At 40.1% G+C, this 16,560-nt stretch overlaps 1 protein-coding gene across 15 annotated transcripts in view; it reads right to left on the reverse strand.

Annotated features, from left to right (window-relative positions):
- The window catches only part of AKAP13 (A-kinase anchoring protein 13), a 291,101-nt gene that overhangs the window by 60,533 nt on the left and 214,008 nt on the right, over nt 1-16,560 (reverse strand). For 10 of the 15 annotated variants that reach the window (XR_012127222.1, XM_073227249.1, XM_073227241.1 and 7 more), the window contains 6 exons: nt 16,131-16,501; nt 14,076-14,129; nt 10,924-10,989; nt 8,957-9,149; nt 6,007-6,115; nt 394-525 (listed from right to left, as the gene is read on the reverse strand). Coding sequence is in view for 14 of the 15 variants with exons in the window: in XM_073227249.1 (XP_073083350.1) it covers nt 394-525; nt 6,007-6,115; nt 8,957-9,149; nt 10,924-10,989; nt 14,076-14,129; nt 16,131-16,501 (925 nt within the window). In the remaining variant the exon portion in view is untranslated. The remainder of the gene's footprint in view (nt 1-393; nt 526-6,006; nt 6,116-8,956; nt 9,150-10,923; nt 10,990-14,075; nt 14,130-16,130; nt 16,502-16,560) is intronic. The other 5 variants (XM_073227245.1, XM_073227247.1, XM_073227246.1 and 2 more) reach the window with 5 other exon arrangements.

A 16,560-nucleotide genomic window follows, 5' to 3' on the forward strand; every position in this document is an offset into this window, starting at 1 on the left:
CATGAGACATAAAAAAGTGAAACAAGGGGAAAAAAAAGAAATTCACATCACTGAGTGAAAAGTGTGTGAAATTAGTGCTCAATACTACAAAAGGTACAAGGCAGGATGAGAACACATCCCTTCTGCCTTTGAAGATATCTGTGCTCCAAGACGCTATCTCCTGCCCTAGAATCTGGGCGTTTGATCAATCAGTGTAGGTAGCATACAGGAGGCAAAAACCATTTTACCCAAGTTAATTTTCAAAGCAAAGCACAGAGACAAGTGATTCAGAAATGATGGCATGCAAAGGGATGAAAATCCCCAAACACAACTTCTTAGTACGAAGCCTATAGCATTTTCAGCACTGGTCAGCCTTTGGAGAATAGCCACTGGACACCAAAGTTGCCTACTTACTATGCAAATCCTCCTCCTCATCACTGGAATAAGAAGAGCCAAGAGAAAAGAGAGTTTTAGTCTTAAGGAGGAGCGGAGAGATGCTGACAGAGAAGGAGATCCGCCTTACTGGCTGCTGCGTCTGCTGTCGGGCTGGGAAGTGGGTCAACAGAAGACATTAGAGTGTGCACCGATGACACCAGGACCAGGAGAAACATGGGCAAACCACACTGAGCAGGGTAACACCACTGGTACGGTTCCAGGACAGGCTGTCTAGGTGACCAATGTTACCTACCCACAGTTTCACCTTTACTGTGAACATGCAGAATTCTAACCCAGATTAAAAAAAAACTCATCCAACAAATACGTACTTATTATGAAAACAATGCATCAATTATTTTTAATAGTCACAATTTATAGCTGGAGTTTTTTCTGCAAAGTGAAAGCATGTGGAGTGGTGGTCTTCCTCGGGGCTCTGTATCTGGCTCTCGCCTCCCTCACCCGAATCTCATTTACTTTCACCTCTTAAGGTACAATCTGTATACCACATACTGGTGACTCACAACTTCTTATCTTCAAGCCAGATCTCTCCTTTGAGCTCAAGACTCATTCACCCCCCTGCTCACCTGTGGGTGGAGATCCTACAGGCAGCTCAAACTGAACAAGGACATAATGAACTTATCTTTTCCTTCCAGACCTGCTCCTCCTTTGTTTGGTGAGCGGACCTAACATCTAACTATTCAAAACAGAAAGCTATGTACCATCCTTGTATCCTTATATCACACCCCACTCAGACCTTCTGATTTATAATTCTAAGACTCTCTGAACATCAGCTTCTCGCCTACTGCAGCTGCTCTGCGCCCTGGAGCAGGCCACTGTCTGCTCTCATTTGATTCCCGCAACAGCTTTCTACAGATCTACCAGCCTGTCCTCCCCAGCACTTTCTTCAGTTAGGGCTCTCAATCAATGTGATCAACTTAAATCATTCCAAAGTCCTCAGACAAGAAGCCCAAATTCCTCAGTCTTGCTTTCCACATACTAATTCACTGAACAGATAACTCGTTTCCTTCTGGTCTTAACTTTGATAATACTTCTCCCCAGGAAGCCTTCTCTGATCCCTCACGTCTGATGTTCTACAATACCCACTTCTTTCAGTTGCTGCATTTAACATTTTCTAGTACATTCTCTTGTTCTCTTGTCTGTTGGCTTAAGTGTGGTGAGGAAAGGAACTGTGCCTGTAAGCTCAGCCCTCTCCCACCATAGCCGAGCCTAGTGTCCAGCAAAGAGTAGGTACTCAAATATTTATTGAATAAATAAACAAATCAGTAAATGAATTCCCCTTTGGCAGGCTTTCTGGAAGCTCAATGTCCTAAATTAAATGAAAGAAAAGGCTTGGTACCTACCCAATACAAAAGCCACTCCATGCCCCAGATAAATGCCACAGGATGTCAGACTATGGTCTGCAGCCACTACAGTAACAGAGATCAAAGAACTGAGGGCACAGATATGTGTACACTGGCTCTTTAGGCGACAACAGTCTAGTACAAAAGTAAGTTACCATTTTAATGTATGTTTTAAAGTATTTCCAAATGTGAAGCAAATTCAGGAAATGAAAAGAAGCCCTCTTATAACACAGAAATCTAAGGGTGTCCCCCTTCTTCTGTCACACGATCATGGATCATAAGAAAAAATCTATTTATATGGATGTCTAAGGAGTATCCTCAACACATAAAGACATCTCCAACATGTAGGCAAAAAAATAATGTTTACATACTCAATTTATAATGTATAAAATAAAGGACACACACACACACACACACCTATAGAATATGCATAAATTCCAGCCTTAGTTTAATCAAAAGATTAATACATAAAGTCTGTTTGACTGACTAAATTTGAGTTCTGATGTGTTTGCCAATGCTATCTTCTTCAGACAGGACTGCTCTAAGAAAATACATGTATTCCAATAAATTCTCATCTTCCTGTCCACAGTTAGACGGAAAATAAGCACAGGAAGTAGAGATACAATGTCCTCATTAGCAGTGATGCCTAACTCTCCAGAGACCACCCTAATCTCTGGTCAAATGGATCATTTTATCCTTTGAGATTCAGTGCATTTTATGTACATAAATGCCACAGTTCAGGTCTCAAGAATGAAATTAGCTTTTATGGTCTAACGCGAGCTATACAACTACAATTCTAAGCTAGTGTTCCCATCAAAGCATGCATAAGGAAGTTGGCCAATTCACACACCGTGAGCGAAGGTATAAAAATGATCTTAAGGACCACTGAACCTTGTGAACACCGTTCTTTGTGATAACAAAACATGCAAAATGAAGAGGAAAATGAAATCTCATTAAGAGGCCTGTGAGGTTAAAAGATCTGATAGGTCCAATTCTCCTGTCACATTACTGTCACCAGTGTGCTTAGAGTTCTTAGCGTCAATCAATCACTCAGGTTCTCTATTGTTTGCAAGCAACGAGAAGTTTAAAACTACCACCTTGGAAAGGGCGTGTCTGTTATAACTAAATTATTATGTATATGCAAAAATGAGGCTTAGTCTTAAGTTCTCTCGAGAAACCACCTACGTCTCCTGGCAAGCTGGGAATCTGCACTCAATTCTGTCTGATGTGAGAAGGCGAAATGCTGCGAACATGTATCCTGAAGCAGCTGCTCCAAGGCCAGTCCTCCCTGGCATTTTCCCACAAGACACAGGCAGCGTCAGTGCTATTCTGATTCCCTGAAAAGTGAGCCAGAAAGATGCATTCATCGTGTTCCCCCAGCAAGACAGCAAATTAAAGACATGAGCAAGGACGGCTTTCCCAACCACTGTGGTTCCTAAAATGGCCGTAGCCTAGTTTCCACCACAGAAAATGATACAGATTTTAGTCACCACCTTAGTCAGTATTTCCCTCTATGTCAACGGATTTTAGAGCCCAAGCTTAGAAATAATGCTCTTAGTATGTCTGTTTTTCTCATCTAGCAATGACACAAAATGATATTCCTGATCACAGTTCATCTTCAGGTGCTCAGATGTTAACAGCTTTGAAAGACTGAGAGACGTTGCTAATTTCTTAAAAGGAAATAGAGCAACAGGTACAAGCTGGAGAGGATTGAGATAAGATTGATTTTAGAAAGTATTTGTTCCTAGACAAACGAGCTCATAAAACAAAGCTACCTAAAGACAATAAAGGGCAATGTGCTCGTTTCCTCAGCACTGCTCAAATTGTGGTCAGAGAGAAACAGAGCCTGGCACTGCCCTGGGCACTGTGGGCTGATGCCATAAGGATGACAAATACTTATCTGCTGAGGACTTTAGATTAGTTCACAGTGAAGCTTTATCACATTACTTTCCCTGTGTATATTTTTAAGTGTACCAAACACTTCAGACTTTAAAATCACCATGAAGATTTTAATTGTGATACTTTCAGCTACAAAGACCATGGCCAATGATGAGTCAGGCAGAGTACTTGAGTGATCTGGAATATAGTATTTGAGCCTGCGGTGAACTGAGAACTATCCAGTTACCCTGATGCCTGAAGGCGGAGCCCACGGAACAGACATTTTAGTCTCCTGTTCAAGTCAGAACATTCACAATGCAAGAGGATTCATGTTTCTAGAGCAGAATAAACAAATACAGTTGGGAAGATTAATTTAATTACATATAGGGAGTAACTCAAGGAGAATGAGTGCCCTTAGAGTTGGTGAGTCATCCAATTACAGTGTGTGCTAACTTAGGGAAATAAGTGGGGCTAAGTTAATTATGAATTAGTCATTCAAGGTTGCACAAAATACACACTATCAATTAGAATGAGGGTCCCTCTCTTGATGAAAGGATTAAACTCTTGCTTAAAACTCTACTCTAGACAGCAGTTTGCTGCTGACTTCAGTCTCCCCCAGTAAGCTGAGAAGAAATTTCCCAGCAATAGAGAGAAAAGGTCTATGAGTCACAAGTTCTGATACTCTAGGACAGTGATTTCTGGAACTTAGCCACATTATTTGTAGCGTTTGGCTAGCAAATGAAATCACATTAAAAAACCATCTTGCTTTTTGGAGGAAAATAATCAAGTGTTTCATGCACAAGGCAAGACAGTGTGTCACAACATACAGGAAAAGCATCTTGCTGTGGGACACCTTCTGTTGGTACGAGGTACCTGTTGCTACGGGAGTAGAATATCCACTACATCACAGCCCTCGCCAGCCAGGGGAGGAGCACACAGAGCTGAAACGTCTCGCTGAAGAGAGCTTTTCCGTCGGCCTTTGGCTGTAGAACTCTAGCACTCCAGGCTCATCAAATCCACAAGGAACTACTTTGTTATAATCATTTTCAATCTATACCAGCTAAACCTCTAACCCAAAGCCTAATCAAAACAAAAACAAAACCCAAACAAATACTGGAAAAGCTCTTTCAGTTGCAGTTCTGTGAAGTGTTATCTGTGTCTTGAGAGTAAGTCAGCACTAGGCACCGTTAGTCAAACAGGTCAGATTTGTATTTGAAGACTTTGTATTAATGATTTGTATTGATTTCATGATCATATGAAAACGAGGACAAAGTTAAAAGAATCATCCATTCTATTCTGTGGAAATTAAAAAGATTAGGCCTCTAGTAAGTCATGAACTGGGAAAGAACATACCATCAACGTGGGGCAGCTACTTCTGACCTCAGTCCTTTTTAAATGCGTCCTAGCAGGGCGCTCCGGAGGAACACCAGGGGGGGGCCGCTTTTGCGTTTGCTTCAGCCGCCTGAACACACAATCTTACAGCAAAGAAGGTAACACGCTACTCCCCCTTTGATAAGAATTTGAATTTTGAAACTGAGATGTAACACTGCAACTACTCATGAAAAAAATCATTTAAAAATAAAAAAGTGTGGTTTCTCAAAGAACAAGCTGCCTTTCTCTGACAAACTCTTGGATCCAATTCAAATATGTTTTTGAGCATCTTTTATTTGCAGACAACCTGTGTTTATGGACACCAGGCATTTCTACGTAACTTTCATAGCAGTGAAGCCTGAATCTGCATATAGTTACGCTGATCATTTTCAGACATAATGCCCTTGGCACTTGCTTAACTAACTGAAAACGTACCTCAGGCTTTCTGTGTAGCTTAAACATTTTTCAAGAGCTCAGGAAATTAACAGATAATAAAATATGGATAATCGTACTGTGGTAATATAAGAGAGTATCTCTGAGCCAGAAGAGCATTGTTTATAATTTGATCTCAAGTGTTTCAGACAAAATTTTAAGGGAAGTGATGGAGGGAGAGAGATTGATAAAACAAGTGTTATGGTAATACCTGGGGACTCCAGGTGAAGAATATATGATGAGTCTTTGTTTTTGCATCTATTTTTAAAGTCTGAAATAATTTCCAACAAAAAAGCTCTAAAAATATGGGTTAGGTTTAGGCCCAAGAATATAACAAATTTAATGTATTGAGATTTTTAGGTAATGATAGGGCAAAGATTCCAAAACTGAACTCTGTCATGTCACCTTTACTGTTTAAATGGTGAGCCACTCATTCAGAGGAAGAGTCAGGTAAGTTTTGGAAGGTAGTATTAGAGGATTTGAAAGCGAGAAAAAATGAGAGGAGAAGTGCTTAAAATATATATAATAAAAAAAAAAATAGTCTACTCACTGTCCAACCCGGGATGGCTGATGGCCATTAAAGAGACAGATTTTGTCAGTGGAGAAGAAATGGCTGATGTACAGTAATTAAATCCCTGTTGTCTGGATCTGTGACATGTCTGTGAAGTAAAAAAAAAAGTAAAGAACAGGTTCTAAGTACATGCTCCCAAATTTCTAAATAAGCACAAAACATTACGTTTTAACCCACCCTGGGGAAATTAAGCAGCATACAAGCGGACAGCAAAGACTTTGTAGTCACACAGTTGCCACAACAGCTGCTCAACTTCAGAAGTTACTTAGGCTTCCTGAACCTTAGTAAAATGGGAATAATTAGAGGATCTGTTCTTTACAGTGATTTCATATTCCTCACAACACCTAATAAGGTTTCAAACTTTGTAAGTGCTTAATAGGCATCAACTGAATGCCTTGGCAGATTAAAAATAATTTCAACGGTAATATCAAACTGTATATAGTTCTTGTTCTTTGAAAATCTAAATATTCCTTGTAGACATATAGGATACCAGTTAAGATTATTCTGAGTTTAGAGTTGGAAACAGAGATGCAAGTAAAAGTGTTTTAAGATCACAAGCCAAGCAGCCGTGCATCTGTAAAGAAGCCTAAATCTCCCATTTCCTCTTCTAAGATTAGACTGCTTCTACATGAGTATGAAGGTGACTGAAATTTGATAATTTACCTCCCTCAGTAAATTCATGGCAGCTTCAAAGGCCAATTGCAGAAGGAAAGTTCCTGCAATAACGCCCGTGAAAGATAAGTCAGCCAGTGTTTACTAGCATACTTCTGATGAGGGGCCGCCTCTGGCTTTTGTTCTGGGAGCCCCTTCTGACTGTTAACTAACTTTACTGAATCAAAAATCTCTTCCCTCTGTAGCAGGATGAAATGTGTACATGCTGAGAGAGAAGCAATGAAAATCTGTTAGAAGCATGAACTTGACTCAACTGTGCCAAAAACCTGTGATTATTCAGAGTTTGTTCCATGTGTAACCATGGAGTCTGGGGAATACAGTTGCTATGTTTCAAATACAACTGTGAGGTCCGAAAAATGACCTCAGTGAAGGCAGAAACTTGCAACAGGAAGTTGGTTGTAGGCGACTTCTCCAGATCAGAGACACAAGCAGCTCAAACACCCACTCTGAAGTTCTTTTCATCACAAAATGAAAATTGTGAGTAAGAGAGAGTTCCAGGAAGGCTAAGCACAGCAAGACACTAAAATGTTGACAATTTTATCTAGAAAGACTAAATCAGAAAGCCATTTTAGAAAGACATCAATGGTAATTCATATCACTAAAGATGGTCATCTGTCAAACTTCTAAAAACATCAGTTTCAGAAAAGGATTCATATAAATAGCTTTAGGAGAATTTAAATGTCCTCATGTTCTCATCTACTTTAAAGACATAGGAGGAAGCAGTGAGACTGACAGCCAGGGGCTCTGAGTTAACGCTATTTAGCTAATAGCTGGATATGAGGTCTCTAGGCAAGTCTCTTAAACAGGCTTGAAGTTCTCAAACACAAGGGCAGAATCTGAAGGAATATACTGGCTTTAAGTCGATGATTCTGTTTCACAAAACCACAATTTTTGGTATTTTGCCTGGTGTTGCAAATGATTTCCAAAGGATTCCATATACATGAAATGTAACTTATTTTTCTGACTTTCCACTTACCAAAGATGCTTTCAGTAATCACACAAGAATTGTTTCTATTTTTTCCTTCCTTTTCCTGTTACTGTTAGGCTGAATAAATCTAAATGGTTTGCTTTAAAATAAATACACTCTCTATATTCTGGTTATTTTTCCTCATTTTTTCTGAAGTATCATGCCAAGAAGACATGGGTGGGTGGTGATAGGTGGCAAATTCCTTTAGGTCTTCATTTTGATGTTTATTAGGCCTAAATTCTCTTAGGCTTTACAGGTGAGCATAAGTGACACATTCATTACTAAGGAAATACTTTAGTGCCCAATTTATATTTGGTTGTATCACTGTTTTGTAGTAGGATGTAATAAATTAAATTGCTACACAAAACCTCAGCCACCTATTCAAACAACAGGCTTTGTTTAATTAGAAATATTTTATTATATTTCTAACTAAAACTCTAGTCACCTATTTAAAGACAGGTATTGTTAAGTTAGAAATGTTTCATTAGGATGTGTATCCTGGAACCCTCGAGAAACTAATTCAAATCTCTTTGGCCCAAGAAGACGAAAAAGGACTGGGCTGTGGCAGGATGCTCTAAAAGCATTAATTCAGATTCTCAACTCAAAAATTCCCTGAGGGCTTGTCAAAGGTGGTAAGGGATATAACGGAGGGCCTGAGAAGATGAGAATGAAAGAAAGGCCACTTGATTTGGTGGACAAGGAAGCCCATGCCCTTCAGGACGAGAGTGCCAAGAGAGTGGCAGTGTGGACACTAAGGGATCACCAGGTGGACAGGGACAGGAGGCAGGGAACGCAGATGCTCTCTGAAGAATTCTGGCAGCGACAGAAAGCAACGAGATACATAGCTGTTTCCTGGACAACATGGTTAAGACTTAAGAATAAGAATGTTTTCTTTCCAGGAAGGAAAAGCCTGGGATATGTTTTTGAGAATTGGGACATTTAATAATGGTACACAACACACTTCAAGACTCATTTTACTACTGGGATGGTAAAAGTCCTTGGATAAGAAGAAAAAACTCAATGTAATATCCTGGATACTCTCTTAAAGAAGTTTGCTTTTTGATGGAACATTAATATCTGTGCAGGTAAATAGTATTCTTTAATTACTATTAAGTGCTACAAACTTGCTTTGTGCTAGAATGAGTACATTATTTAATGGTAAGTAATCAGAGGCACTGGCCTTAATATTAACATAACTCTTGCCTTCTTTGTTTCAAATACAAGGACATACTTAGGGAAATAAAAATTATTTTTTTCCATACTAGCAATATACATCCATTTCAGCCTTACCTGCTGATCAAACATCCTATGGTCTCTCTGGCCTGATTCCAGATCCTCTTCTGAAAGTGACACCAAAGAGTCATCCCTTTCCTCACCACTGAAAGGGTGCCTGAGCTCCTTGGTGTTTGCAGAGGTTATTTCCAAAGATGAGGATGGCTTGTTTCCAACACCAGTTCCTCCTGTCAAGCCTTCTAGACTGAAACTGAACACACAGCACAAGAGTTAATTCATTCTTTTTCCTTCAGTCTCAGAAAGGAAGGACTAAAAACCCCTTTAGTTGTACTGTCACCTGGCAAAAAGGTCTACAAAGGCACAACACTGCCACCTGCCCACCAGGCCTCAAGATACTGAAAAAGAAGACTACACTTACATTTTGTCACCTCATTCAACTGACTCAAATGACGAACCACCTACAGTCATTTTTCTCAGATTTTTTCAATATGCCATACAGACAGACTGTATCATCTCATTGATCTTTTATTTATGTGTTTCTCCTTAATCTAATTAATCTTTGCCAGAATCTAACTATGCTAATAACAAAGAATTAAATGGCACAGAGAAAATATCAGCATAAGTAACTTTCAGAAGGCAAAAAGGGGGACTTACACTTGCCCTTATGTCCATTAATGGAATTTTGTAACTTTACATGCAACTACAGTCTAGTTGATTTGTAACGTCACAGGTTATGGGTCCACTGCAAAAACCCAGGTGTTACTTATGAGCATTATTATCTGTGCACACATGGCTGGACAACAACTGCTTGACAGGTTTCCTGAGAATTGTTAGTTGCAGAAAGGCACACATGACAGACACCTTGAACAACAAAAGCTGAAAAGGTATTATGTCGTACATTTTCATTTTTTTCTGTCTTGACACTGACAAAGGGAAAACCCCAAAAGCCTGGTGTCTAAAATGGGATTTCTGGAATAAAGATTTTGTGGTTTGCAGAGTGGAAGCAATATGGTATGGTAAGCAGAAGGGCACAGAGAGAGGTTAGCCATCTATCCTCCTCGGGGTTGCTAGCCAGAATAATTAGCATCTGTTACAACTATATGGAAATTTCTTTAAAATAAACAAGATCTCAAAATATAAGTGTAGTGGACCATGTCATCAGACACCAGCAGCTGGAATTATATTTGAAGGTACATGGAAGCTATTTGGTTATCTCTGTTGAAACTGCACAGTGAACTGCTAAAAACAATTCATGTATGGCAGTCCAGAAGGGCTTGTATTTGCTCTTTTTGTTTTGTAAATCACTTATTATAAACTGAAACCATATGCTCCTGTTTTCTTTGGTGAGTAAATTAAACAATGGATTTTGTTTTTCTTATTTCAGTATGACAATTGAAGTCATGACTACAAGTAAATGTCTCTGTAAAGCTCATTTTTAGTAATAGGGACAAGAAAGGCTAAATGAAGAAGAAATCTAGTTTTCTACTGTGAATTATTTGTAAAGCTTGAGAAAACCAGATCTGTGCTTTCCACAGACTTAATCCTGAAAATGTTTTAGAAATTAGATCTGGCTGCTTAGTTGAGAAAAAAAGCAGAAACAGTGAGTAATCTGTGAATTTGAAATCTACAGACATTGGTAGATTTGGAAGCATTAACAGTAGTAAGTGCATCTTATTAGCTGCCTCGCTTCTGTCACTGTCTTCCTCAAGATGTGGGAATTCCTAGGACCTGGGAATCAGGAAAAACCAAAACAAAAAGAGAGGCGGTCCACCAAACCATGGGGCATGTCTGTGCCGAAAACACCAAAGCCACAGCCACCTGAGCCAAACAGAATGCAGCAGGGTGAGCGACCCTTCCACTGGACTAGGGCCGCCCTCAGCAGGGGCAACTGAACACTGCTCACAGACAAAGCAGGCCACTATATGCACTCGAGCCACACAGAAGACAGCTCCCAAGCCCAAAAGCCCAGGTGCCACTTTCCAAGACTCCCCCGGTGGTGGCTGTGACATGTGACAACACCGTACCTTCTGTGATCATAGTCAGCACTCAGGGCAGCAGAGAATTGCACACCAGAGGGACACCAGCTCAGACTGGGATGACATCAAGGGCAGAAACAGAAATGGAGGGAGAAAAGAGGAAACAGGGATGGGTTACCGGGCTTAAAAAGAAAGGGCATAGTCAGGGGCAGATGGGTCTGTTGATCGACACATCAGGAGCATTGACGCTGTTTCAGGACTTAGAAAAAGGCCAGAACAAAAACCATGGAACTTAAAATGCTCTATTGATGGCCACCTAGATAATGTGGTGGAAGGGACTCTGTGAGCTCCTTACAGGATAAAGAGTCCAATCAGAAACCCAAGAATTCCTTCTAGTGATCACTGAACAGAGACTCGGTCCGACCTGTGGCTGCCCATGAAGGCAACCTCCCAGTGGGGTCCCAACCTCCCCCACAAGGGACAGTGTCTCTCTCTTCACCCCACCACTCCCCCATCTGCCTCATCACCGTCATCTGTGATCCTTGGTGAAAGGAACACTGACAAATTGCACTGGGGTAGGCTCACTGGTTCATCAGGTTTTCTCGTGTGTTTCCATTAAGGATCTATCTAAGCCAGACCCTTCATAAGTCTCTTAATAATGATTTTATCTTCAGACCCTACTCACTAGGCTATTAGGTTAAACATAAAGCATGTAACAACAGTCACATTTCCTTGTATTTAAGTGATAAGGAAGGGATTTACTTTCTTCAGTAACAGGAATTCTATGGTACTGAGTTAGAAATGTGTCTTTAATTTTAGGTTTGTACCCATTTTCCCACAAGATTAAAAAAAGAATCCAGTTGGTCACCTACTTCTTTGATTATCTCAGCACTGATATTTATTCCCAAGCAGCAGGAGATAGAAAAGCTTGGGTTAGAAATGCTGAGTAAATATAAACAGCTAAAAAAAAATAACCAATTCAAAACACCAGGTACTCTGTAAAAGGATCTAACTGCATCAACAGATCAGAATTTGGGATTAAGAAGGGATCATTCAAAATAGAGACTATTTGAGCACTAAAGTTCTGAGTGAAAGCCTTTGTTTTTAGAAGTGGGTAATACCTCCTGAATCTTGCAAATGGGAAGATCTGCAGACTCCAAAAACACCTATCTTGAATGCACCTAATAATTCTGTTTTGTTGACAAGTGGGAGTTTTCGAAAGAGGAAAGGAGACAAGCAATGGTGGGAGACTGAACGTAAGAGTTATCCCTATGGCTCTTCTACATGTACATCTTTCAAATAAGACCATTTGAAAATAATTTAAATAGTGAAACATTTTAAATCAGATTAAATAGTATAAAGCTTCCAAGTGCAAAGCAGAAAGTAGAAGCCCACGGCTGACACGTGCCGGTAGTCCGAGGGTCATCACGTGAGAGAATTTATCAACACATGTAGACTCAGAGGTCCATCCTTGAAATTCACCTGACTTTAAATCTTCAAGCTATAATAAAAAGGCCTATTACACCTAAATATCCAACTTCTTACTAAAAACAGAACATGGCAAATCAGTAACGAATATACACTGCCAAATTATCTTTCGTCAAAATGATCCCCTTTACAGATTTGAACTTCCCTTTACTCTCAGAAAATCGTAATGATGTGAGAGACTGGGATAAAATTTAAGGTGAAGAGCAACAGGGAGACAAAAGCGGGGTGCACAGCTTTGCTAAGGATCCAGGAAGGAAGCTGCAGGGTGCTGCCCAGTAGCAGAAAAGCTGCCCTTCCCTGCAGCAGACAACTTCTTTCGTAATGAAGAGTATTTCTGAGAGCTCCCTAATTTCTTCAATTCTACATCTAGTAGGGGTAACACTTGAGTGATTCTTTGGTTGTATTTTGAGATTTAGGAAGTTCTAGATTGAAAAAGAATACCCTGCTCTCCCACCTTTTAATACTTGATGAAATGTTTCCATTTTACTAGCAAAGGTTTAATACATAATTTAAAATTATACCTCATGTTCCACCTACAGAAACGTGACTAAGGGTAAACTAACTGGAGCTGTCAGGAAGGCTGGAGCTACAAGCTCCCTGGGACTGTGTCCAGCTGCCTGACATCTTCCAGTGGCAGCAGGAGCAGGCTTCTAGTAAAGTCGGATTGAAGACTTCAGTGGAGAGCCAGACAAACATGTCTCTAAAAGTCTCAGATACTTCTCCTGAAAAAGGCATTTACCAACTTGTTCCCCTGGAGAAAAACTTAACCAGCATCATGATTATCTGAGACTCATGAGAATATTTGTATTTGAGCTCAATTTTGTGCCTAAAATCAGGAATTAAAGGAAGCATCCATTTGAAAAAGAAAGCGGAAAAGATCACTATTTGCTTGCTTTCAGACAAACAGCTACAGCTATCAGTTAAATACTTCTTTACAAATAGCTCCTAATGTGACACTGACAATAACCTAATCATCATTTTTGGATGTCTCAATTTTCTTCCTAACAATGGGAGAAAAGGTCACTAATGACTTACGAATAGTAAAAGTACAGCGAAAGTTAGCATTTGGAAAACTTACAGCAACTCAGCACTTTTTGGCTAGAAGTGATTTATACATGCTGATTTTTAGCTTCAAAATGTTGCCTGAAAAAATAATTAAGGTATTGAAAGACTGAGAGGACCCAGGAAATCAGATCCTCTACCTGCTTTGCGGAATGACTGCACCAACAGCCAGATGGCAAGGGCCAGGCGGCCGAGGAGGAGAGGCTGCCACTGGGCTCTTAAGGAGTGTGCGGAGAACACCGCGGGGCCTGTGTGTGAGCACACACCCATTTCTGGCTCTTCCTTCTGTTGGAAGGAACAGTACTCCCCAGATTCTATCAGGACGGCACAACACAGATATGTCTTTCAGTTCTCCTAGAGACAGTGGGGGACACCCTAGGATCAGTGACCTGAACACCAATAAGCACAACATGGAAAAAATATTCCTTAAAAATGTTTAAATAAATTTAAAAGGAGAATAGGAAAAAACTTCAGATTCAAGAAACCATTTCATATGGAATGGAGATCAGCAATTAATAAGTACTTATTCACCTGAAGCAGATGTGACATTATTTCAAAAAGATTGTTTAAACATGGATTAAGCAGAATGAGATGCTAGTTAGTACAAGCTTAAGGGTAACATGGTTAGTCCAAGTTAATGAAGTCTGTACCTTCTCCTATGAATGGGGGGTCTCCTGACAACATCCCCAAGAACTCGCATTGAACTGAAAATGAATGGTGGAAGAGGTCAGTAGTGAGGTCAAACAAAATGGATACAAATGAATGAAACACACAGACTTCACACTGGAAGAGATAAAATTGCCAGAGAAATAGTACAGGAAGTAAGGGAATGAATGAATGTGGAATAAGCAAAGTATCAGAAACCAAAAGGACAATTTCTGTGGAGGGCAACTTTCCTCCCTCCAGGAAGTAAACTGGATGACAAGAAGTTAGGTTTATTAAATTATAAAAGTAAAAGGATCAGGGAAAAAAGGCCATTGATAACTTTTTAAAAAGGGTTTTCTTAAGACTTTAAAATTGAGGTTACACTACATGCAGATAATTAATTAAAGTGATATCTAACTCACACTCCTTTATCTCTAGAGGTTTTGGGACAGTGATACTAGGTCATCTTTAATGCTAAACTCAAACAAGAGATTCTGTGATGTAAAATAGGTTAAAAATACAAAGTAACTTAGGCTATAAGGTTCTGGGGTCTTACTTCAGTCTTAAAATCACCATGTAATCTTGGGCAAAACATTTAATCTGAGCTCCAATTTCCTCACCTGAGCTACAGGATCCACAAAATCATATTTAGCGCTGCAATTAAAGTCATGGCAAAGGGATTCATAGTGGGTTACAAAGTAAAATGGATTATTTATAAAACACTCATTTCTTGATGCTACTGTCATCTAAGACAAATATATCCTTTCAAGAAGCTACTCTTGGTTCAGGAAGAAAATTCTGGGCATAGGCATCATTCCCCACACACCCACATTTCTTCTACTGGTGCAAATGCTTCAACAAGGAAAAACAGTACAGCGTGAACAAACTTGGAAAAGAAAGCCTTTAGAAACTGCTTTATATATATATAATCTAGTGTTCCCAAGGTATATAAAAACTACCTAGCAGATAAAGCAACTACTTATCCTTAAGGTTAGTATCCTGAATCCACCATAGCATAATATGGAGTTGGAGCAAGAGCACAACACTAGATCAGAAGCCTGATTCTACTTAACTTGGGTAATTGATACAACTATCTGCACCAGAAATCCCTGGCACATAGTGGGTGCTCAACACCTGTTGGTTGAATAAAAGAATAAACGAGTGAGTGAATATGACTCAGATTACATGGACACATCACTATGAAATCTGAGCCATAATATTCTAAGGAGGTCAAGAATTTTTTTTAAAAAGCAGTTAATTGTTCCAAGTTGCTTACATTAATTGTTTTGAAACAACTGTCAGCATCCTTCCTTGACTGCTTTTCCTACAGAAAGTAGCTTTGGAGTAATAGGCACACCTTTATACATACACAGGAGACTGTGTGGCACTTTTTTTTTTTTTTAGAGCTAAAACCACCTGCTTAAGTTCATCTAGGCAGCCAACAGTCAGAAGCCAAATTCAAATGATCTTTTTATCACCTGCTTTCAAACTTATGGACATCCCCATCCATGGAAAAAATACCAACAATTTAATGATTCTTAGGATCTCTTGAGGATTAAATACTGATAATTCAGACTTTATCAAAACTTTCTGCAGGAGAAACAGACGGAAGTTCTTGTAAAGCATTATGGAAAACTTAAAATGTGTTGGGACTCTAAGATTTTTGTGTTTAATTCAAAACTGACATGAAACTATTGCCTCCAAAAATTTTAAATCTATGAATTGCATTAGTAAATCTGGCCTGAATAAGTATTACCAATTATTAAACATTACCTGTATTTCACCTGTGATATTTACTATTACTGAAGGCAGATTATTTTATAGATGAGAAAATTAAAGCTCAGAGAGGTCAACTAACTTGCCCAAGGTTATCTACAGAGTGAGTTATAGAGCTGGAGTTTGAACACAGATTTTCCTAATTCCAAACCCTATATTCTTTCTTCTACACCACGGAGTACCCTCAACCCTCTTACCACCACCACCACCACCACCACCACCACCAAAGCACCAATCAAAGCCTGCAGCCACCAAGAGACGGAACAAACAGCCTGCCCTCTCACCTGCGGTGGTTCATTTCTGCATCACTGGCTGCATTCTTCCCTGGACCCCAGCTGTGCCTCCGGAACGGGGACAGGGAACGCATGGAGCTCCTCAGGACGGAGCAGCTGGCAGGCACTTCAGTGATGCTGTCCATCTCCTCCTCCTCCATTTCCCCGGAGCCGGCAGGTTCACTCTCGCTCTCTCGACCCTCAGCTCCCACCCCATGGCTGTAGAAGCCATCAAGGTACTGCTGATCCCTGGACCTGTTCAAATTTGATATCTGGGAGAGGGACACATCACTGCCGTGAGAAGAATGTCGGTCCAAGGAAGCTGAGTCGTCGGTGGAAGAACTGGATCCCGTGGTATCACAGACCAACTGCTCTTCCTCCGGCTGTAATGGAGAGAAAGCAGGTACAGCTGAAAGTGTTGGGACCAAGCAGGCAGCCTCCG

This window comes from Manis javanica, chromosome 18 (genome assembly GCF_040802235.1).
Source record: "Manis javanica isolate MJ-LG chromosome 18, MJ_LKY, whole genome shotgun sequence".
NCBI lineage: Eukaryota > Metazoa > Chordata > Mammalia > Pholidota > Manidae > Manis > Manis javanica.